Raw genomic sequence first — 23637 nt, 5'->3', positions numbered from 1 at the left:
AGCACTTTTATTTATTTCCATAACCTGATCAAAACTAATTTTCTCATGGCTCTCTCGTCTCTCTGCAGCAGAAATATGGTGAGCAATATGTGTGGAACATTGACTCGCAACAAAATCACAGTATCCAATCACAATCCACATATACTTAACATAAATATGAACGCAACATGCAACAATTTCCAAGATTTTACTGAGTTACAGTTAATATAAGCTAATCAGTCAACTTTAATTAATGAATTAGGCCCTAATCTATGGATTTCACATGACTGGGAATACAGATACGCATCCGTTGGTCAGATACCATAAAAAAAAAGTAGGGGCGTGGATCAGAATACCAGTCAGTATCTGGTGTGACCACCATTTGCCTCATGTAGCGCGACACATATCCTTCGCATAGAGTTGATCAGGCTGTTGATTGTTGGCTGTGGAATGTTGTCCCACTCCTCTTCAATGGCTGTGCGAAGTTGCTGGATATTGGCGGGATCTGGAACACGCTGTCATACACGTTGATCCAGAGCATCCCAAACATGCTCAATGGGTGACATGTCTGCTGAGTATGCAGGCCATGGAAGAACTGGTACATTTTCAGCTTCCAATAATTGTGTACAGATCCTTGTGACATTATCATGCTGAAACATGAGGTGATGGCGGATGAATGGCACGACAACGTCACGGTCTCTCTGTGCATTCAAATTGCCATCGATAAAATGCAATTGTGTTTGTTGTCCGTAGCTTATGCCTGCCTATACCATAACCCCAGTGCCACCATGGGGCACTCTGTTCACAGCGTTGACATCAGCAAAACACTCACCAACATGACACCATACACATGGTCTGCGGTTGAGAGGCCGGATGGACGTTACGTCAAATTCTCTCAAACAACGTTGAAGGCGGCTTATGGGTAAAGAAATTAAAATTAAATTATCTGGTAACAGCTCTGGTGGAGATTCCTGCAGTCAGCATGCCAAGTGCATGCTCCCTCAAAACTTGAGACATCTGTGTACTGCACATTTTAGAGTGGACTTTTATTGTCCCCAGCACAAGGTAAGCTGTTTAATCAGCTTCTTGATATGCCACATCTGTCAGGTGGATGGATTATCTTGGCAAAGGAGAAATGCTCACTAACAGGGATGTAATCACATTTTTGAATTTGAGAGAAGTAAGCTTTTTGTGCATTTGGAAAATGTCATGATAATATCGGATTGTGAGGTCCCTGGCAATTCCCAGCCCTAATGTAGACCTGCAATACTGCAGACCTGCTATACTGTAGACCTGCTATTGTGCAGACCTGATATACTGTATATACTTTATATCTAAATCTCAGAACATTCTCTCTTTGTAACATACACATGTTAGTTAGGCTGAGTTTTGGGTCACAGTCAGCTCCTCAGTCCAGACAGCTGGTATAGTAGTAGTGGTAGCTGCTGACAGTTCCTGAACGATAGCCTGTTTTAGACTGGCCCTCCTGCCTTTAGACTGGCCCTCCTGCCTTTAGACTGGCCCTCCTGCCTTTAGACTGGCCCTCCTGCCTTTAGACTGGCCCTCCTGCCTTTAGACTGGCCCTCCTGCCTTTAGACTGGCCCTCCTGCCTTTAGACTGGCCCTCCTGCCTTTAGACTGGCCTTCCTGCCTTTACACTGGCCTTCCTGCCTTTACACTGGCCTTCCTGCCTTTACACTGGCCTTCCTGCCTTTACACTGGCCTTCCTGCCTTTACACTGGCCTTCCTGCCTTTAGACTGGCCTTCCTGCCTTTACACCCGCCTTCCTGCCTTTAGACTGGCCTTCCTGCCTGGCAGCCTGTATGTCCTTCTACAGTAGAGAGAATAGAGTAGTAGACTGCTGATCAGCATTTTACACCTTACCCAGCTCAGCTACAGACAGACACTAGTTCATAGAGACAGACACGAGATACTAAGTATATTCTCCATGCTCCAGCAATCTCGCTCTGTCGCCACACACACACAGACAGTCTGGTGCGTTCGTCCCTTAGTCTTGAACACGTGCTTTTAGCATCTGTCATAGTGAGTACTTGTCTTCCAGAGTGTGTTCTGAAAGCTGAAGGAGACATATATGGGCTAGCCAGGCAGAGTGTGTGTGTGTGTGTGTGTGTGTGTGTGTGTGTGTGTGTGTGTGTGTGTGTGTGTGTGTGTGTGCGTGCGTGCGTGCTAGCCAGGTTAACATCAGCACATAGACCATCGCCAATGGGCACTGCACCACACCAGGAAGCTGTTTTTAGCAGCAGTAGCCGGTGTATAGGCTACAGTGGATAATACTAGATAAGGGGTTCTCCAACTTGAGGCCAGGGACCCCTTTTGCAACAGCAAATTCATCAGGGACCCCCTCATAACTCCAGTGAGATAGAAACAGCATACAAGGAGTTTTACTATGTCGGGCCCTGGGGAAGAACATTTTACAAGGCCCACCTCTTTGCATCGGAGAGAAAATCTTGCAGTTTTCAAGCTAATTTCCTGCAATTCTACAAGCCTCTGTTTTGGTAAAAAGCTGAGGGATGGGCCTGGAGAAATGTAACCACTCAAACTAGAAAGAGCTATGGGTGCAAGGACTGACCATCTATGATATCAAAAGTAGAGTTGTAACAATGTTTTGAGGCTATACAGTTTTTACATTTACATCGTTACGACAGTTGAACTTAGCTCATGAAGCATTCATAAGTTATATTCTTCAAGAATCAATGGGTATATCAAAAATTGATGTAGCAACTAAGGATTCTAGCTTTAAACTACAGTGCATTTATGTTAAAGGGGGCTTTAATATTCTAAAAAAAACATAACAAATATATATTATATATATTTTTTAATTGGAGTGACGGCTATGATTTAGCAGCGCGGCCCGCCGCTGCTAAATGACTATAGGGGAAACACTGACACAGCAACATATATTTAGAAGCAGCTCAACCTTAGACTACATAGACTAGACTGCTGGATACATAAAGCAGCAAATATACAGTGTCCATCTAAGGACCTGTAGGGTCACGCAGCACTAAATAAGCCTGTCTGAGTCCCAAATCGCACCCTATTCCCTATATAGTGCACTCATTTTGACTACACCCCTATGGACCCTGGTCAAAAGTAGTGCACTATAAAGGGAATAGGGTGCCATTTGAGACGTAACTTACGTCTAAAATAGCTTCCTCTCATCGGATTCTGTTCCTGGACGTATTCATTAGGGCAAACCCTAGCAAAACATATTGCAACGACGAACGTTTTAAAACAAAAAATTTGTGTTTCTTATTGGACAAGTTCAGATAGCCCCTTCCTGTTTCAGTCCGTTTTCTAACGTTTGGTCTCTAGTGAATACGACCCTGGTAGAGCAATATGATAAAGCAATATTATATATATAATATTATATATAAATGTAATATACAGTGAGGGAAAAAAGTATTCAATCCCCTGCTGATTTTGTACATTTGCCCACTGACAAAGAAATGATCAGTCCATAATTTTAATGGTAGGTTTATTTGAACAGTGAGAGACAGAATAACAAAAAAATCCAGAAAACGCATGTCAAAAATGTTATAAATTGATTTGCATTTTAATGAGGGAAATAAGTATTTGACCCCCTCTCAATCAGAAAGATTTCTGGATCCCAGGAGTCTTTTATACAGGTAACGAGCTGAGATTAGGAGCACACTCTTAAAGGGAGTGCTCCTAATCTCAGTTTGTTACCTGTATAAAAGACACCTGTCCACAGAAGCAATCAATCAATCAGATTCCAAACTCTCCACCATGGCCAAGACCAAAGAGCTCTCCAAGGATGTCAGGGACAAGATTGTAGACCTACACAAGGCTGGAATGGGCTACAAGACCATCGCCAAGCAGCTTGGTGAGAAGGTGACAACAGTTGGTGCAATTATTAGCAAATGGAAGAAACACAAAATAACTGTCAATCTCCCTCGGCCTGGGGCTCCATGCAAGATCTCACCTCGTGGAGTTGCAATGATCATGAGAACGGTGAGGAATCAGCCCAGAACTACACAGGAGGATCTTGTCAATGATCTCAAGGCAGCTGGGATCATAGTCACCAAAAAAACAATTGGTAACACACTACGCCGTGAAGGACTGAAATCCTGCAGCGCCCGCAAGGTCACCCTACTCAAGAAAGCACATATACAGGGCCGTCTGAATTTTGCCAATGAACATCTGAATGATTCAGAGGAGAACTGGGTGAAAGTGTTGTGGTCAGATGAGACCAAAATCGAGCTCTTTGGCATCAACTCAACTTGCCGTGTTTGGAGGAGGAGGAATGCTGCCTATGACCCCAAGAACACCATCCCCACCGTCAAACATGGAGGTGGAAACATTATGTTTTGGAGGTGTTTTTCTGCTAAGGGGACAGGACAACTTCACCGCATCAAAGGGACGATGGACAGGGCCGTGTACCGTCAAATCTTGGGTGAGAACCTCCTTCCCTCAGCCAGGGTATTGAAAATGGGTTGTGGATGGGTATTCCAGCATGACAATGACCCAAAACACACGGCCAAGGCAACAAAGGAGTGTCTCAAGAAGAAGCACATTAAGGTCCTGGAGTGGCCTAGCCAGTCTCCAGACCTTAATCCCATAGAAAATCTGTGGAGGGAGCTGAAGGTTCGAGTTGCCAAACGTCACCCTCGAAACCTTAATGACTTGGAGAAGATCTGCAAAGAGGAGTGGGGCAAAATCCCTCCTGAGATGTGTGCAAACCTGGTGGCCAACTACAAGAAACGTCTGACCTCTGTGATTGCCAACAAGGGTTTTGCCACCAAGTACTAAGTCATGTTTTGCAGAGGGGTCAAATACTTATTTCCCTCATTAAAATGCAACTCAATTTATAACATTTTTGACATGAGTTTGTCTGGATTTTGTTGTTGTTATTCTGTCTCTCACTGTTCAATTAAACCTACCATTAAAATTATAGAGTGATCATGTCTTTGTCAGTGGGCAAACGTACAAAATCAGCAGGGGATCAAATACTTTTTTCCCTCACTGTAGATCATATTGATTAGCCAATATTGATAGAGCAACATGGTGTGTATTGATCCAGTGGTCAGTAGGGTAGCAGGGTAATGAGGACTAAGGGGATAATGATGATGGTCGTGCAGCAGGGTAATGAGGACTAAGGGGATGATGGTCGTACAGCAGGGTAATGAGGACTAAGGGGATAATGATGATGGTTGTACAGCAGGGTAATGAGGACTAAGGGGATAATGATGGTCGTGCAGCAGGGCGATGAGGACTAAGGGGATAATGATGGTCGTGCAGCAGGGTAATGGGACAAAGGCAATAATGATGATAGTCCTCATTACCCTGCTGCACGACCATCATCATTATCCCCTTAGTCCTCATTACCCTGCTGCACGACCATCATCATTATTGCCTGTCCTCATTACCCTGCTGCACGACCATCATTATCCCCTTAGTCCTCATTGCCCTGCTGCACGACCATCATTATCCCCTTAGTCCTCATTGCCCTGCTGCACGACCATCATTATCCCCTTAGTCCTCATTGCCCTGCTGCACGACCATCATTATCCCCTTAGTCCTCATTGCCTTGCTGCACGACCATCATTATCCCCTTAGTCCTCATTACCCTGCTGCATGACCAAGGGGATAATGATGATGGTAGTGCAGCATTGTGTCGTCTCTTTTTGATCATATAATACAACATGGTTGTGCTTTGTTCTCGCTGCTACACTGGAGGCTCATTTTACCACACGCACACAGTGTATGAATATTCATGAGCTGGAGGAGCCCCAGAGAAGAGAAATGCAGCGAGCGACTCTGCCCCTCCCCCACACCTCCCCCTTCCCTCTATAGGATAGGCCTGTTACTGGGACTGCAGGCTGTTACACACATAACACACACCCTGGAGGGAAAAACACACACACACCACACACACCCTGGAGGGAAACACACCTTCACACAACACACACCCTGGAGGTTAACACACTTTCACACAACACACACCTTCACACAACACACACCCTGGAGGTTAACACACCTTCACACAACACACACCCTGGAGGTTAACACACTTTCACACAACACACACCCTGTAGGGGCGAGCACACCTTCACACACGCACAGACGATCCTGACTGACCAGCCAGGGTAAAGGTCACAGACGATCCTGACTGAGCAGCCAGGGTAAAGGTCACAGACGATCCTGACTGAGCAGCCAGGGTAAAGGTCACAGACGATCCTGACTGAGCAGCCAGGGTAAAGGTCACAGACGATCCTGACTGACCAGCCAGGGTAAAGGTCACAGACGATCCTGACTGACCAGCCAGGGTAAAGGTCACAGACGATCCTGACTGACCAGCCAGGGTAAAGGTCACAGATGATCCTGACTGACCGACCGGCCAGGGTATAGGTCACAGACGATCCTGACTGACCAGCCAGGGTAAAGGTCACAGACGATCCTGACTGACCAGCCAGGGTAAAGGTCACAGACGATCCTGACTGACCAGCCAGGGTAAAGGTCACAGATGATCCTGACTGACCGACCGGCCAGGGTATAGGTCACAGAGAATCCTTAATGACTGACTGGCCAGGGTAAAGGTCACAAAGGATCCTGACTGACATAGTGGTGAGGCTGTATGTTAATGAGACCTCCAACCTCTACTAGACCAGAGCAAGATAACCCATAGTGGTGAGGCTGTATGTTAATGTACTCAGCTAATAACCTCAGGACAGGGCTAACCTGGCTCTGTCCTGTTACTCAGCTAATAACCTCAGGACAGGGCTAACCTGGCTCTGTCCTATTACTCAGCTAATAACCTCAGGACAGGGCTAACCTGGCTGTGTCCTATTACTCAGCTAATAACCTCAGGACAGGGCTAACCTGGCTGTGCCCTGTTACTCAGCTAATAACCTCAGGTCAGGGCTAACCTGGCTCTGTCCTGTTACTCAGCTAATAACCTCAGGACAGGGCTAACCTGGCTCTGTCCTATTACTCAGCTAATAACCTCAGGACAGGGCTAACCTGGCTCTGTCCTGTTACTCAGCTAATAACCTCAGGACAGGGCTAACCTGGCTGTGTCCTGTTACTCAGCTAATAACCTCAGGTCAGGGCTAACCTGGCTGTGTCCTATTACTCAGCTAATAACCTCAGGACAGGGCTAACCTGGCTGTGTCCTATTACTCAGCTAATAACCTCAGGACAGGGCTAACCTGGCTCTGTCCTGTTACTCAGCTAATAACCTCAGGACAGGGCTAACCTGGCTCTGTCCTATTACTCAGCTAATAACCTCAGGACAGGGCTAACCTGGCTGTGTCCTATTACTCAGCTAATAACCTCAGGACAGGGCTAACCTGGCTCTGTCCTGTTACTCAGCTAATAACCTCAGGACAGGGCTAACCTGGCTGTGTCCTATTACTCAGCTAATAACCTCAGGTCAGGGCTAACCTGGCTGTGTCCTGTTACTCAGCTAATAACCTCAGGTCAGGGCTAACCTGGCTGTGTCCTATTACTCAGCTAATAACCTCAGGACAGGGCTAACCTGGCTGTGTCCTATTACTCAGCTAATAACCTCAGGACAGGGCTAACCTGGCTGTGTCCTATTACTCAGCTAATAACCTCAGGACAGGGCTAACCTGGCTCTGTCCTGTTACTCAGCTAATAACCTCAGGACAGGGCTAACCTGGCTGTGTCCTATTACTCAGCTAATAACCTCAGGACAGGGCTAACCTGGCTGTGTCCTGTTACTCAGCTAATAACCTCAGGACAGGGCTAACCTGGCTGTGTCCTATTACTCAGCTAATAACCTCAGGACAGGGCTAACCTGGCTCTGTCCTGTTACTCAGCTAATAACCTCAGGACAGGGCTAACCTGGCTGTGTCCTGTTACTCAGCTAATAACCTCAGGACAGGGCTAACCTGGCTGTGTCCTGTTACTCAGCTAATAACCTCAGGACAGGGCTAACCTGGCTGTGTCCTGTTACTCAGCTAATAACCTCAGGACAGGGCTAACCTGGCTGTGTCCTATTACTCAGCTAATAACCTCAGGACAGGGCTAACCTGGCTGTGTCCTGTTACTCAGCTAATAACCTCAGGACAGGGCTAACCTGGCTGTGTCCTGTTACTCAGCTAATAACCTCAGGTCAGGGCTAACCTGGCTGTGTCCTGTTACTCAGCTAATAACCTCAGGTCAGGGCTAACCTGGCTCTGTCCTGTTACTCAGTTAATAACCTCAGGACAGGGCTAACCTGGCTGTGTCCTATTACTCAGCTAATAACCTCAGGACAGGGCTAACCTGGCTGTGTCCTATTACTCAGCTAATAACCTCAGGACAGGGCTAACCTGGCTGTGTCCTATTACTCAGCTAATAACCTCAGGACAGGGCTAACCTGGCTGTGTCCTATTACTCAGCTAATAACCTCAGGACAGGGCTAACCTGGCTGTGTCCTATTACTCAGCTAATAACCTCAGGACAGGGCTAACCTGGCTGTGTCCTATTACTCAGCTAATAACCTCAGGACAGGGCTAACCTGGCTCTGTCCTGTTACTCAGCTAATAACCTCAGGACAGGGCTAACCTGGCTCTGTCCTATTACTCAGCTAATAACCTCAGGACAGGGCTAACCTGGCTGTGTCCTGTTACTCAGCTAATAACCTCAGGACAGGGCTAACCTGGCTCTGTCCTGTTACTCAGCTAATAACCTCAGGACAGGGCTAACCTGGCTGTGTCCTATTACTCAGCTAATAACCTCAGGACAGGGCTAACCTGGCTGTGTCCTATTACTCAGCTAATAACCTCAGGACAGGGCTAACCTGGCTCTGTCCTGTTACTCAGCTAATAACCTCAGGACAGGGCTAACCTGGCTGTGTCGTATTACTCAGCTAATAACCTCAGGACAGGGCTAACCTGGCTGTGTCCTGATACTCAGCTAATAACCTCAGGACAGGGCTAACCTGGCTGTGTCCTATTACTCAGCTAATAACCTCAGGACAGGGCTAACCTGGCTGTGTCCTATTACTCAGCTAATAACCTCAGGACAGGGCTAACCTGGCTGTGTCCTGTTACTCAGCTAATAACCTCAGGTCAGGGCTAACCTGGCTGTGTCCTGTTACTCAGCTAATAACCTCAGGACAGGGCTAACCTGGCTGTGTCCTGTTACTCAGCTAATAACCTCAGGTCAGGGCTAACCTGGCTGTGTCCTGTTACTCAGCTAATAACCTCAGGACAGGGCTAACCTGGCTGTGTCCTATTACTCAGCTAATAACCTCAGGACAGGGCTAACCTGGCTCTGTCCTGTTACTCAGCTAATAACCTCAGGACAAGGCTAACCTGGCTGTGTCCTATTACTCAGCTAATAACCTCAGGACAGGGCTAACCTGGCTCTGTCCTGTTACTCAGCTAATAACCTCAGGACAGGGCTAACCTGGCTGTGTCCTGTTACTCAGCTAATAACCTCAGGACAGGGCTAACCTGGCTCTGTCACTCAGCTAATAACCTCAGGACAGGGCTAACCTGGCTCTGTCCTGTTACTCAGCTAATAACCTCAGGACAGGGCTAACCTGGCTCTGTCCTATTACTCAGCTAATAACCTCAGGTCAGGGCTAACCTGGCTGTGTCCTATTACTCAGCTAATAACCTCAGGACAGGGCTAACCTGGCTGTGTCCTGTTACTCAGCTAATAACTTCAGGACAGGGCTAACCTGGCTGTGTCCTGTTACTCAGCTAATAACCTCAGGTCAGGGCTAACCTGGCTGTGTCCTATTACTCAGCTAATAACCTCAGGACAGGGCTAACCTGGCTGTGTCCTATTACTCAGCTAATAACCTCAGGACAGGGCTAACCTGGCTGTGTCCTGTTACTCAGCTAATAACCTCAGGACAGGGCTAACCTGGCTGTGTCCTATTACTCAGCTAATAACCTCAGGACAGGGCTAACCTGGCTGTGTCCTATTACTCAGCTAATAACCTCAGGACAGGGCTAACCTGGCTGTGTCCTATTACTCAGCTAATAACCTCAGGTCAGGGCTAACCTGGCTCTGTCCTGTTACTCAGCTAATAACCTCAGGACAGGGCTAACCTGGCTGTGTCCTGTTACTCAGCTAATAACCTCAGGACAGGGCTAACCTGGCTGTGTCCTGTTACTCAGCTAATAACCTCAGGACAGGGCTAACCTGGCTGTGTCCTATTACTCAGCTAATAACCTCAGGACAGGGCTAACCTGGCTGTGTCCTGTTACTCAGCTAATAACCTCAGGACAGGGCTAACCTGGCTGTGCCCTGTTACTCAGCTAATAACCTCAGGACAGGGCTAACCTGGCTCTGTCCTGTTACTCAGCTAATAACCTCAGGACAGGGCTAACCTGGCTGTGTCCTATTACTCAGCTAATAACCTCAGGACAGGGCTAACCTGGCTGTGTCCTGTTACTCAGCTAATAACCTCAGGACAGGGCTAACCTGGCTCTGTCCTGTTACTCAGCTAATAACCTCAGGACAGGGCTAACCTGGCTGTGTCCTGTTACTCAGCTAATAACCTCAGGACAGGGCTAACCTGGCTGTGTCCTATTACTCAGCTAATAACCTCAGGACAGGGCTAACCTGGCTGTGTCCTGTTACTCAGCTAATAACCTCAGGACAGGGCTAACCTGGCTCTGTCCTATTACTCAGCTAATAACCTCAGGACAGGGCTAACCTGGCTGTGTCCTGTTACTCAGCTAATAACCTCAGGACAGGGCTAACCTGGCTGTGTCCTATTACTCAGCTAATAACCTCAGGTCAGGGCTAACCTGGCTGTGTCCTGTTACTCAGCTAATAACCTCAGGACAGGGCTAACCTGGCTGTGTCCTGTTACTCAGCTAATAACCTCAGGACAGGGCTAACCTGGCTGTGTCCTGTTACTCAGCTAATAACCTCAGGACAGGGCTAACCTGGCTGTGTCCTATTACTCAGCTAATAACCTCAGGTCAGGGCTAACCTGGCTGTGTCCTGTTACTCAGCTAATAACCTCAGGACAGGGCTAACCTGGCTGTGTCCTGTTACTCAGCTAATAACCTCAGGACAGGGCTAACCTGGCTCTGTCCTGTTACTCAGCTAATAACCTCAGGACAGGGCTAACCTGGCTGTGTCCTGTTACTCAGCTAATAACCTCAGGACAGGGCTAACCTGGCTGTGTCCTGTTACTCAGCTAATTACAATGAAAATAAGGAAAACCTGCACTTGCTGGAATACTTTAGCAGTTTTCATGTATTTTAGCAGCAGCAGAGGTCAACAATACATTCAAACTGCAACAGTATTCCAGTGAGGGCGGGGTTTCCCTTTTATTTTGTATATTTGAACCCTGCACCTGAAGACTTTCTGACAGCCCACTACAGGCCGTTTGATGTGAGCACGCCGTCGACTTTTCATCCTCAGCTAATTACACCACACTCTCCATCTACACCAGGATCAATAGGTCACGCCTGGACTGGAGCCATCTGGCAGACAGGGTCAGACAACTGGAGTGAAAGGAGAGGGTGGGTAAGGGGATTGGATTATTATTTATGTTAGGGGAGTGTTTGGGGTAAGGTGAGGTGAGGAGGGGGTGAGGGGACTGTGTATAAGAGGGATGTGTTGAGATGAGTGATTGTAGTTACATAAGTAGCAGTACATTAAGGGTGGTGTGTTCTGGTATGGACCCAGGACAGTGCAGGGCAGTTACAGGAGTTACTACTCGTCAAACATCTCATTCCAAAATCATGTAGTTGGTCTCCCCTTCACAGCTATAAACAGCCTCCACTCGTCTGGGAAGGCTTTCCACTAGATGTTGGAACATTGCTGCAGGGCCCTGCTTCCATTCAGCCACAAGAGCATTAGTGAGGTCGGGCACTGATGTTGGGCGATTAGGCCTGGCTCGCAGTCGGTGTTCCAATTCATCCCAAAGGTGTTCGATGAGGTGGAGGTCAGGGCTCTGTCAAGTTCTTCCACACCGACCTTTCTGTATGGACCTCACTTTGTGCACGGGGGCATTGTCATACTGAAACAGGAAAGGGCCTTCACAAAACTGTTGCCACAAAGTTGGAAGCACAGAATCGTCTAGAATGTCATTGTATGCTGTAGTGTTAAGATTTTCCTTCACTGGAACTATGGCGCCTAGCCCGAACCATAAAAAACATCCGCAGTCCAATGCAGGTAGCGTTCTCCTGGCATCCGCCAAACCCTGATTCGTCTGTCGGACTGCCAGATGGTGAAGCGTGATTTATCACTCCAGAGAACGCGTTTCCACTGCTCCAGAGTCCAATGGAGGCGAGCTTTACACCACTCATCTTAGGCTTGTGTGCGGCTGCTCGGGCACGGAAACCCTTTTCATGAAGCTCCCGACTAACAGTTGTTGTGCTGACGTTGCTTCCAGAGGCAGTTTGGAACTCGGTAGTGAGTGTTGCAACCGAGGACAGACTATCGTTAAGCGCTATGCATTTCAGCCCTCGGCAGTCCCGTTCTGTGAGCTTGTGTGGCCTACCACTTCGCGGCTGGGGCAGCTCTAGCTGGGCAGAAATTAGACGAACTGACTTGTTGGAAAGGTGGCATCCTATGATGGTGCCACGTTGAAAGTCACGGAGCTCTTCAGTATGGGACATTCTACTGCTAATGTTTGTCTATGGAGATTGCATGGCGGTGTGCTCGATTTTATATACTGGTCAACAACGGGTGTGGCTGAAATAGCCGAATCCACTAATTTGAAGGGGTGTCCACATACCTTTGGCCATATAGTGTATATAAGAGCTGGTAGGATGACCAATACACCAGTTACAGGAGTGACCTAGATAGGAGCTGGTAGGATGACCACTAGGCCAGTTACAGTGATCCAGATAAGAGCTGGCAGGATGACCAATACCCCAGTTACAGGAGTGATCTAGATAAGAGCTGATAGGATGACCACTAGGCCAGTTACAGTGACCTAGATAAGAGCTGGTAGGATGACCACTAGGCCAGTTACAGTGATCTAGATAAGAGCTGGTAGGATGACCACTAGGCCAGTTACAGTGATCTAGATAAGAGCTGGTAGGATGACCAATACCCCAGTTACAGTGATCTAGATAAGAGCTGGTAGGATGACCACTAGGCCAGATGTATGGTGTAGTGTCGTACCTCCTCCCTGCATCATCTTGTATATCTTGCTCTCGATGTGGAGCTGTGGGTGCTTGGTCTTCACACATTCTAGCTTGATGGCCACCTCCTCTCCTACGGAGATATCAGTACCTAGAGAGAGACACAGACAGATTAGATATGAACATTGAAAATTGGTCAACTTCTTCTTTGAATATCTTAGAAAGCTTGTAGGATTCGTTAAAAGAAACCGGACTTGCACTAAAACTCCACCACATATCACGAAATGGAAATATTCACAGACCAGATATTGTAGCCGAATTACACGCACAGGATCATTGGCCTCATAGGCTCACTCATACGTCCACACCACAGGATCATAGGCCTCATACGTCCACACCACGGGATCATAGGCTCACTCATACGTCCACACCATGGGATCATTGGCCTCATAGGCTCACTCATACGTCCACACCACAGGATCATAGGCCTCATACGTCCACACCACGGGATCATAGGCTCACTCATACGTCCACACCATGGGATCATAGGCTCACTCATACATCCACACCACAGGATCATAGGCCTCATAGGCTCACTCATACGTCCACACCACAGGATCATAGGCCTCATAGGCTCACTCATACGTCCACACCACAGGATCATAGGCTCACTCATACGTCCACACCACAGGATCATAGGCTCACTCATACGTCCACACCACAGGATCATAGGCCTCATAGGCTCACTCATACGTCCACACCACAGGATCATAGGCCTCATAGGCTCACTCATACGTCCACACCACAGGATCATAGGCTCACTCATACGTCCACACCACAGGATCATAGGCTCACTCATACGTCCACACCACAGGATCATAGGCTCACTCATACGTCCACACCACAGGATCATAGGCTGACTCATACGTCCACACCACAGGATCATAGGCTCACTCATACGTCCACACCACAGGATCATAGGCTCACTCATACGTCCACACCACAGGATCATAGGCTCACTCATACGTCCACACCACAGGATCATAGGCTCACTCATACGTCAACACCACAGGATCATAGGCTGACTCATACGTCCACACCACAGGATCATAGGCTGACTCATACGTCCACACCACAGGATCATAGGCTCCCTCATACGTCCACACCACAGGATCATAGGCCTCATACGTCCACACCACAGGATCATAGGCTCACTCATACGTCCACACCACAGGATCATAGGCTGACTCATACGTCCACACCACAGGATCATAGGCTCACTCATACGTCCACACCACAGGATCATAGGCTCACTCATACGTCCACACCACAGGATCATAGGCTCACTCATACGTCCACACCACAGGATCATAGGCTCACTCATACGTCCACACCACAGGATCATAGGCTCACTCATACGTCCACACCACAGGATCATAGGGATGGGCGATATGGCCTAAAACTCATATCTTGATATTTTCTAATTTATGGCCAATTCACGATATATATATATATTTAAAAAATGTTCTCTCTAAATAAGCTTTGTTGTACAATTAAAGGTCAAATGCACTGCATTTAAAACAGTCAGCAATAATCTAATGAATTCATGGATTGTGAAATTATACCTAGGCTGAATATATGCCTTCCACAACCATAAGACATTTACATTTTAGTCATTTAGCAGATGCTCTTATCCAGAACGACTTACAGGAGTAATTAGGGTTAAGTGCCTTGCTCAAGAGCACAGACATATTTATTTTACCTAGTCGGCTCGGGGATTCCCTTTCGGTTACTGGCCCAAAACTCTTAACCGCTAGGTTAAATAGTTTTACCTGCTTTTTTTGCAATAATCACTGATCTGGCTTTCGGGTCGGTCTATAAAAATGTACAAACGTAACCAGAACCCATGCATAATGCACATTCACTAATATTGTAGCAGGCATTACAGAAAATTAACACAGGTCTCATTAACAATCTCTCAAGCATACGCCCACGTGCTAGTAAGTAGACAGCTAATAGTTATATTTGCTAGCTTAACAGGGCAAAACAGTTGAATTGTTATGAACACACCCTCCTGTCCTTCTCCAGCTGTTTGAACAGCATGCTAGCCTGTTCACTTTGTTCAGATGTTTGTTCAGACTAAAATGCTACTAGCGATATGTGGTACCGCTAGTAGAGAGACAACCTGGACATTAATTTTCCAGAATAAGTGTTCATTGGTACATCCGTTTTAGTATTGACTGCTCTGCTCTAAATCTGGAGAGTTGAAACATATACAGGGTATGGTTAGAAAGGTTCCCTTCTCTATTACAGTCAAATAAATGTCTCAATGTGTTTCCAGTGTCCATATGACCGATTCTGTTGGACCAAACCTCAAATGCAAATAGCGAGTTGAAACCGCTTGTCAGAGAGGAAGAAGTGATCTCTCATCTTTGTTGTTGTGAGTGGAAGGGGGAGGGGCTTGGTGTGTGTGTAAACCATAGAGGAAGAGACGAAGCGAGAGGTTTCACTTTCGCCAAAATCGGTCCAAAATAAGCCCAATGCGTTTCTATGGGCTTATTTTGGACCTAAGCTTGTCGCCTGCCTTCCCACCTTCGGGACGACGGTGTCTCCGTCCCGCTTTCCCCCATCTCTCTATAACTCTGTCCCTCTTTTCCTCGTCTCTCTATAACTCTGTCCCTCTGTCCCCCGTCTCTCTATAACTCTCTGTCCCCCGTCTCTCTATAACTCTCTGTCCCTCTATAACTCTGTCCCTCTTTCTCCCGTCTCTCTATAACTCTGTCCCTCTTTTCCTCGTCTCTCTATAACTCTGTCCCCCGTCTCTCTATAACTCTCTGTCCCCCGTCTCTCTATAACTCTGTCCCTCTTCCCCCGTCTCTCTATAACTCTCTGTCCCTCTATAACTCTGTCCCTCTTTCCCCGTCTCTCTATAACTCTGTCCCTCTTTCCCCCGTCTCTCTATAACTCTGTCCCTCTTTCTCCCGTCTCTCTATAACTCTGTCCCCCGTCTCTCTATAACTCTCTGTCCCCCGTCTCTCTATAACTCTGTCCCTCTTCCCCCGTCTCTCTATAACTCTCTGTCCCTCTATAACTCTGTCCCTCTTTCCCCCGTCTCTCTATAACTCTGTCCCTCTTCCCCCGTCTCTCTATAACTCTCTGTCCCTCTTTCCCCGTCTCTCTATAACTCTGTCCCTCTTCCCCCGTCTCTCTATGACTCTCTGTCCCTCTTCCCCCGTCTCTCTATAACTCTGTCCCTCTTCCCCCGTCTCTCTATAACTCTGTCCCTCTTTCTCCCGTCTCTCTATAACTCTGTCCCCCGTCTCTCTATAACTCTCTGTCCCCCGTCTCTATAACTCTGTCCCTCTTCCCCCGTCTCTCTATAACTCTCTGTCCCTCTATAACTCTGTCCCTCTTCCCCCGTCTCTCTATAACTCTGTCCCTCTTTCCCCGTCTCTCTATAACTCTGTCCCTCTTTCCCCGTCCCTCTATAACTCTGTCCCTCTTCCCCCGTCTCTCTATAACTCTGTCCCTCTTTCCCCGTCTCTCTATAACTCTGTCCCTCTTTCCCCGTCTCTCTATAACTCTGTCCCTCTTTCCCCGTCTCTCTATAACTCTGTCCCTCTTTCTCCCGTCTCTCTATAACTCTGTCCCTCTTTCCCCGTCTCTCTATAACTCTCTGTCCCTCTATAACTCTGTCCCTCTTTCCCCCGTCTCTCTATAACTCTGTCCCTCTTTCCCCCGTCTCTCTATAACTCTGTCCCTCTTTCCCCCGTCTCTCTATAACTCTGTCCCTCTTTCCCCCGTCTCTCTATAACTCTGTCCCTCTTTCCCCCGTCTCTCTATAACTCTCTGTCCCTCTATAACTCTGTCCCTCTTTCCCCCGTCTCTCTATAACTCTCTGTCCCTCTTTCCCCCGTCTCTCTATAACTCTGTCCCTCTTTCCCCCGTCTCTCTATAACTCTCTGTCCCTCTATAACTCTGTCCCTCTTCCCCCGTCTCTCTATAACTCTCTGTCCCTCTATAACTCTGTCCCTCTTTCCCCGTCTCTCTATAACTCTGTCCCTCTTTCCCCCGTCTCTCTATAACTCTGTCCCTCTTTCCCCCGTCTCTCTATAACTCTCTGTCCCTCTATAACTCTGTCCCTCTTTCCCCCGTCTCTCTATAACTCTGTCCCTCTTTCCCCCGTCTCTCTATAACTCTCTGTCCCTCTATAACTCTGTCCCTCTTCCCCCGTCTCTCTATAACTCTGTCACTCTTTCTCCCGTCTCTCTATAACTCTGTCCCTCTTTCCCCCGTCTCTCTATAACTCTGTCCCTCTGTCCCCCGTCTCTCTATAACTCTTTCCCTCTTCCCCCGTCTCTCTATAACTCTCTGTCCCTCTATAACTCTGTCCCTCTTTCCCCGTCTCTCTATAACTCTGTCCCTCTTTCCCCGTCTCTCTATAACTCTGTCCCTCTTTCTCCCGTCTCTCTATAACTCTGTCCCCCGTCTCTCTATAACTCTCTGTCCCCCGTCTTTCTATAACTCTGTCCCTCTTCCCCCGTCTCTCTATAACTCTCTGTCCCTCTATAACTCTGTCCCTCTTTCCCCCGTCTCTCTATAACACTGTCCCTCTTCCCCCGTCTCTCTATAACTCTCTGTCCCTCTTCCCCCGTCTCTCTATAACTCTCTGTCCCTCTATAACTCTGTCCCTCTTTCCCCCGTCTCTCTATAACTCTGTCCCTCTTCCCCCGTCTCTCTATAACTCTCTGTCCCTCTTTCCCCGTCTCTCTATAACTCTGTCCCTCTTCCCCCGTCTCTCTATGACTCTCTGTCCCTCTTCCCCCGTCTCTCTATAACTCTGTCCCTCTTCCCCCGTCTCTCTATAACTCTGTCCCTCTTTCTCCCGTCTCTCTATAACTCTGTCCCTCTTCCCCCGTCTCTCTATAACTCTGTCCCTCTTTCTCCCGTCTCTCTATAACTCTGTCCCCCGTCTCTCTATAACTCTCTGTCCCCCGTCTCTATAACTCTGTCCCTCTTCCCCCGTCTCTCTATAACTCTCTGTCCCTCTATAACTCTGTCCCTCTTCCCCCGTCTCTCTATAACTCTGTCCCTCTTTCCCCGTCTCTCTATAACTCTGTCCCTCTTTCCCCGTCCCTCTATAACTCTGTCCCTCTTCCCCCGTCTCTCTATAACTCTGTCCCTCTTTCCCCGTCTCTCTATAACTCTGTCCCTCTTTCCCCGTCTCTCTATAACTCTGTCCCTCTTTCCCCGTCTCTCTATAACTCTGTCCCTCTTTCTCCCGTCTCTCTATAACTCTGTCCCTCTTTCCCCGTCTCTCTATAACTCTCTGTCCCTCTATAACTCTGTCCCTCTTTCCCCCGTCTCTCTATAACTCTGTCCCTCTTTCCCCCGTCTCTCTATAACTCTGTCCCTCTTTCCCCCGTCTCTCTATAACTCTGTCCCTCTTTCCCCCGTCTCTCTATAACTCTGTCCCTCTTTCCCCCGTCTCTCTATAACTCTGTCCCTCTTTCCCCCGTCTCTCTATAACTCTCTGTCCCTCTATAACTCTGTCCCTCTTTCCCCCGTCTCTCTATAACTCTCTGTCCCTCTTTCCCCCGTCTCTCTATAACTCTGTCCCTCTTTCCCCCGTCTCTCTATAACTCTCTGTCCCTCTATAACTCTGTCCCTCTTCCCCCGTCTCTCTATAACTCTCTGTCCCTCTATAACTCTGTCCCTCTTTCCCCGTCTCTCTATAACTCTGTCCCTCTTTCCCCCGTCTCTCTATAACTCTGTCCCTCTTTCCCCCGTCTCTCTATAACTCTCTGTCCCTCTATAACTCTGTCCCTCTTTCCCCCGTCTCTCTATAACTCTGTCCCTCTTTCCCCCGTCTCTCTATAACTCTCTGTCCCTCTATAACTCTGTCCCTCTTCCCCCGTCTCTCTATAACTCTGTCACTCTTTCTCCCGTCTCTCTATAACTCTGTCCCTCTTTCCCCCGTCTCTCTATAACTCTGTCCCTCTGTCCCCCGTCTCTCTATAACTCTTTCCCTCTTCCCCCGTCTCTCTATAACTCTCTGTCCCTCTATAACTCTGTCCCTCTTTCCCCGTCTCTCTATAACTCTGTCCCTCTTTCCCCGTCTCTCTATAACTCTGTCCCTCTTTCTCCCGTCTCTCTATAACTCTGTCCCCCGTCTCTCTATAACTCTCTGTCCCCCGTCTTTCTATAACTCTGTCCCTCTTCCCCCGTCTCTCTATAACTCTCTGTCCCTCTATAACTCTGTCCCTCTTTCCCCCGTCTCTCTATAACACTGTCCCTCTTCCCCCGTCTCTCTATAACTCTCTGTCCCTCTTCCCCCGTCTCTCTATAACTCTCTGTCCCTCTATAACTCTGTCCCTCTTTCCCCCGTCTCTCTATAACTCTGTCCCTCTTCCCCCGTCTCTCTATAACTCTCTGTCCCTCTTTCCCCGTCTCTCTATAACTCTGTCCCTCTTCCCCCGTCTCTCTATGACTCTCTGTCCCTCTTCCCCCGTCTCTCTATAACTCTGTCCCTCTTCCCCCGTCTCTCTATAACTCTGTCCCTCTTTCTCCCGTCTCTCTATAACTCTGTCCCCCGTCTCTCTATAACTCTCTGTCCCTCTATAACTCTGTCCCTCTTTCTCCCGTCTCTCTATAACTCTGTCCCTCTTTCTCCCGTCTCTCTATAACTCTGTCCCTCTTTCCCCCGTCTCTCTATAACTCTGTCCCTCTTTCCCCCGTCTCTCTATAACTCTGTCCCTCTGTCCCCCGTCTCTCTATAACTCTCTGTCCCTCTATAACTCTGTCCCTCTTTCTCCCGTCTCTCTATAACTCTGTCCCTCTTTCCCCCGTCTCTCTATAACTCTGTCCCTCTTTCCCCCGTCTCTCTATAACTCTCTGTCCCTCTATAACTCTGTCCCTCTTCCCCCGTCTCTCTATAACTCTGTCACTCTTTCTCCCGTCTCTCTATAACTCTGTCCCTCTTTCCCCCGTCTCTCTATAACTCTGTCCCTCTTTCCCCCGTCTCTCTATAACTCTCTGTCCCTCTATAACTCTCTTTCCCTCTTCCCCCGTCTCTCTATAACTCTCTGTCCCTCTATAACTCTGTCCCTCTTTCCCCGTCTCTCTATAACTCTGTCCCTCTTTCCCCGTCTCTCTATAACTCTGTCCCTCTTTCTCCCGTCTCTCTATAACTCTGTCCCCCGTCTCTCTATAACTCTCTGTCTCCCGTCTCTCTATAACTCTGTCCCTCTTCCCCCGTCTCTCTATAACTCTCTGTCCCTCTATAACTCTGTCCCTCTTTCCCCCGTCTCTCTATAACTCTGTCCCTCTTCCCCCGTCTCTCTATAACTCTCTGTCCCTCTTTCCCCGTCTCTCTATAACTCTCTGTCCCTCTATAACTCTGTCCCTCTTTCCCCCGTCTCTCTATAACTCTGTCCCTCTTCCCCCGTCTCTCTATAACTCTCTGTCCCTCTTTCCCCGTCTCTCTATAACTCTGTCCCTCTTCCCCCGTCTCTCTATGACTCTCTGTCCCTCTTCCCCCGTCTCTCTATAACTCTGTCCCTCTTCCCCCGTCTCTCTATAACTCTGTCCCTCTTTCTCCCGTCTCTCTATAACTCTGTCCCCCGTCTCTCTATAACTCTCTGTCCCTCTATAACTCTGTCCCTCTTTCTCCCGTCTCTCTATAACTCTGTCCCTCTTTCTCCCGTCTCTCTATAACTCTGTCCCTCTTTCCCCCGTCTCTCTATAACTCTGTCCCTCTTTCCCCCGTCTCTCTATAACTCTCTGTCCCTCTATAACTCTGTCCCTCTTTCCCCCGTCTCTCTATAACTCTCTGTCCCTCTATAACTCTGTCCCTCTTTCCCCCGTCTCTCTATAACTCTGTCCCTCTTTCCCCCGTCTCTCTATAACTCTCTGTCCCTCTATAACTCTGTCCCTCTTCCCCCGTCTCTCTATAACTCTGTCACTCTTTCTCCCGTCTCTCTATAACTCTGTCCCTCTTTCCCCCGTCTCTCTATAACTCTGTCCCTCTTTCCCCCGTCTCTCTATAACTCTCTGTCCCTCTATAACTCTCTTTCCCTCTTCCCCCGTCTCTCTATAACTCTCTGTCCCTCTATAACTCTGTCCCTCTTTCCCCGTCTCTCTATAACTCTGTCCCTCTTTCCCCGTCTCTCTATAACTCTGTCCCTCTTTCTCCCGTCTCTCTATAACTCTGTCCCCCGTCTCTCTATAACTCTCTGTCTCCCGTCTCTCTATAACTCTGTCCCTCTTCCCCCGTCTCTCTATAACTCTCTGTCCCTCTATAACTCTGTCCCTCTTTCCCCCGTCTCTCTATAACTCTGTCCCTCTTCCCCCGTCTCTCTATAACTCTCTGTCCCTCTTTCCCCGTCTCTCTATAACTCTCTGTCCCTCTATAACTCTGTCCCTCTTTCCCCCGTCTCTCTATAACTCTGTCCCTCTTTCCCCGTCTCTCTATAACTCTGTCCCTCTTCCCCCGTCTCTCTATGACTCTCTGTCCCTCTTCCCCCGTCTCTCTATAACTCTGTCCCTCTTCCCCCGTCTCTCTATAACTCTGTCCCTCTTTCTCCCGTCTCTCTATAACTCTGTCCCCCGTCTCTCTATAACTCTCTGTCCCTCTATAACTCTGTCCCTCTTTCTCCCGTCTCTCTATAACTCTGTCCCTCTTTCTCCCGTCTCTCTATAACTCTGTCCCTCTTTCCCCCGTCTCTCTATAACTCTGTCCCTCTTTCCCCCGTCTCTCTATAACTCTCTGTCCCTCTATAACTCTGTCCCTCTTTCCCCCGTCTCTCTATAACTCTCTGTCCCTCTATAACTCTGTCCCTCTTTCCCCCGTCTCTCTATAACTCTCTGTCCCTCTATAACTCTGTCCCTCTTCCCCCGTCTCTCTATAACTCTGTCACTCTTTCTCCCGTCTCTCTATAACTCTGTCCCTCTTTCCCCCGTCTCTCTATAACTCTGTCCCTCTTTCCCCCGTCTCTCTATAACTCTCTGTCCCTCTATAACTCTCTTTCCCTCTTCCCCCGTCTCTCTATAACTCTCTGTCCCTCTATAACTCTGTCCCTCTTTCCCCGTCTCTCTATAACTCTGTCCCTCTTTCCCCGTCTCTCTATAACTCTGTCCCTCTTTCTCCCGTCTCTCTATAACTCTGTCCCCCGTCTCTCTATAACTCTCTGTCTCCCGTCTCTCTATAACTCTGTCCCTCTTCCCCCGTCTCTCTATAACTCTCTGTCCCTCTATAACTCTGTCCCTCTTTCCCCCGTCTCTCTATAACTCTGTCCCTCTTCCCCCGTCTCTCTATAACTCTCTGTCCCTCTTTCCCCGTCTCTCTATAACTCTCTGTCCCTCTATAACTCTGTCCCTCTTTCCCCCGTCTCTCTATAACTCTGTCCCTCTTCCCCGTCTCTCTATAACTCTCTGTCCCTCTTTCCCCGTCTCTCTATAACTCTGTCCCTCTTCCCCCGTCTCTCTATGACTCTCTGTCCCTCTTCCCCCGTCTCTCTATAACTCTGTCCCTCTTCCCCCGTCTCTCTATAACTCTGTCCCTCTTTCTCCCGTCTCTCTATAACTCTGTCCCCCGTCTCTCTATAACTCTCTGTCCCCCGTCTCTATAACTCTGTCCCTCTTCCCCCGTCTCTCTATAACTCTCTGTCCCTCTATAACTCTGTCCCTCTTCCCCCGTCTCTCTATAACTCTGTCCCTCTTTCCCCGTCTCTCTATAACTCTGTCCCTCTTTCCCCGTCTCTCTATAACTCTGTCCCTCTTTCCCCGTCTCTCTATAACTCTCTGTCCCTCTATAACTCTGTCCCTCTTCCCCCGTCTCTCTATAACTCTGTCCCTCTTTCCCCGTCTCTCTATAACTCTGTCCCTCTTCCCCCGTCTCTCTATAACTCTGTCCCTCTTTCCCCGTCTCTCTATAACTCTGTCCCTCTTTCCCCGTCTCTCTATAACTCTGTCCCTCTTTCCCCGTCTCTCTATAACTCTGTCCCTCTTTCTCCCGTCTCTCTATAACTCTGTCCCTCTTTCCCCGTCTCTCTATAACTCTGTCCCTCTTTCTCCCGTCTCTCTATAACTCTGTCCCTCTTTCCCCCGTCTCTCTATAACTCTGTCCCTCTTTCCCCCGTCTCTCTATAACTCTGTCCCTCTTTCCCCCGTCTCTCTATAACTCTCTGTCCCTCTATAACTCTGTCCCTCTTCCCCCGTCTCTCTATAACTCTGTCACTCTTTCTCCCGTCTCTCTATAACTCTGTCCCTCTTTCTCCCGTCTCTCTATGACTCTCTGTCCCTCTTCCCCCGTCTCTCTATAACTCTGTCCCTCTTCCCCCGTCTCTCTATAACTCTGTCCCTCTTTCTCCCGTCTCTCTATAACTCTGTCCCCCGTCTCTCTATAACTCTCTGTCCCCCGTCTCTATAACTCTGTCCCTCTTCCCCCGTCTCTCTATAACTCTCTGTCCCTCTATAACTCTGTCCCTCTTCCCCCGTCTCTCTATAACTCTGTCCCTCTTTCCCCGTCTCTCTATAACTCTGTCCCTCTTTCCCCGTCCCTCTATAACTCTGTCCCTCTTCCCCCGTCTCCCTATAACTCTGTC

The 23637-nt window shown here is 48.3% G+C and overlaps 1 protein-coding gene across 2 annotated transcripts in view; it reads right to left on the bottom strand.

Annotated features, from left to right (window-relative positions):
• The window catches only part of LOC311105604 (casein kinase I-like), a 92377-nt gene that overhangs the window by 32408 nt on the left and 36332 nt on the right, over positions 1-23637 (bottom strand). For both annotated transcript variants that reach the window (XM_084147799.1, XM_084147800.1), the window contains exon 2: positions 13074-13184. In XM_084147799.1, the coding sequence (XP_084003925.1) occupies positions 13074-13184 (111 nt within the window). The remainder of the gene's footprint in view (positions 1-13073; positions 13185-23637) is intronic.

Source organism: Coregonus lavaretus, assembly GCF_964263955.1.
Source record: "Coregonus lavaretus genome assembly, chromosome: 2".
NCBI classification, from domain to species: Eukaryota; Metazoa; Chordata; class Actinopteri; order Salmoniformes; family Salmonidae; genus Coregonus; species Coregonus lavaretus.
The sequence above is the reverse complement of the archived record's forward strand: the minus strand, read 5'-3'. Positions and strand labels throughout refer to the sequence as shown.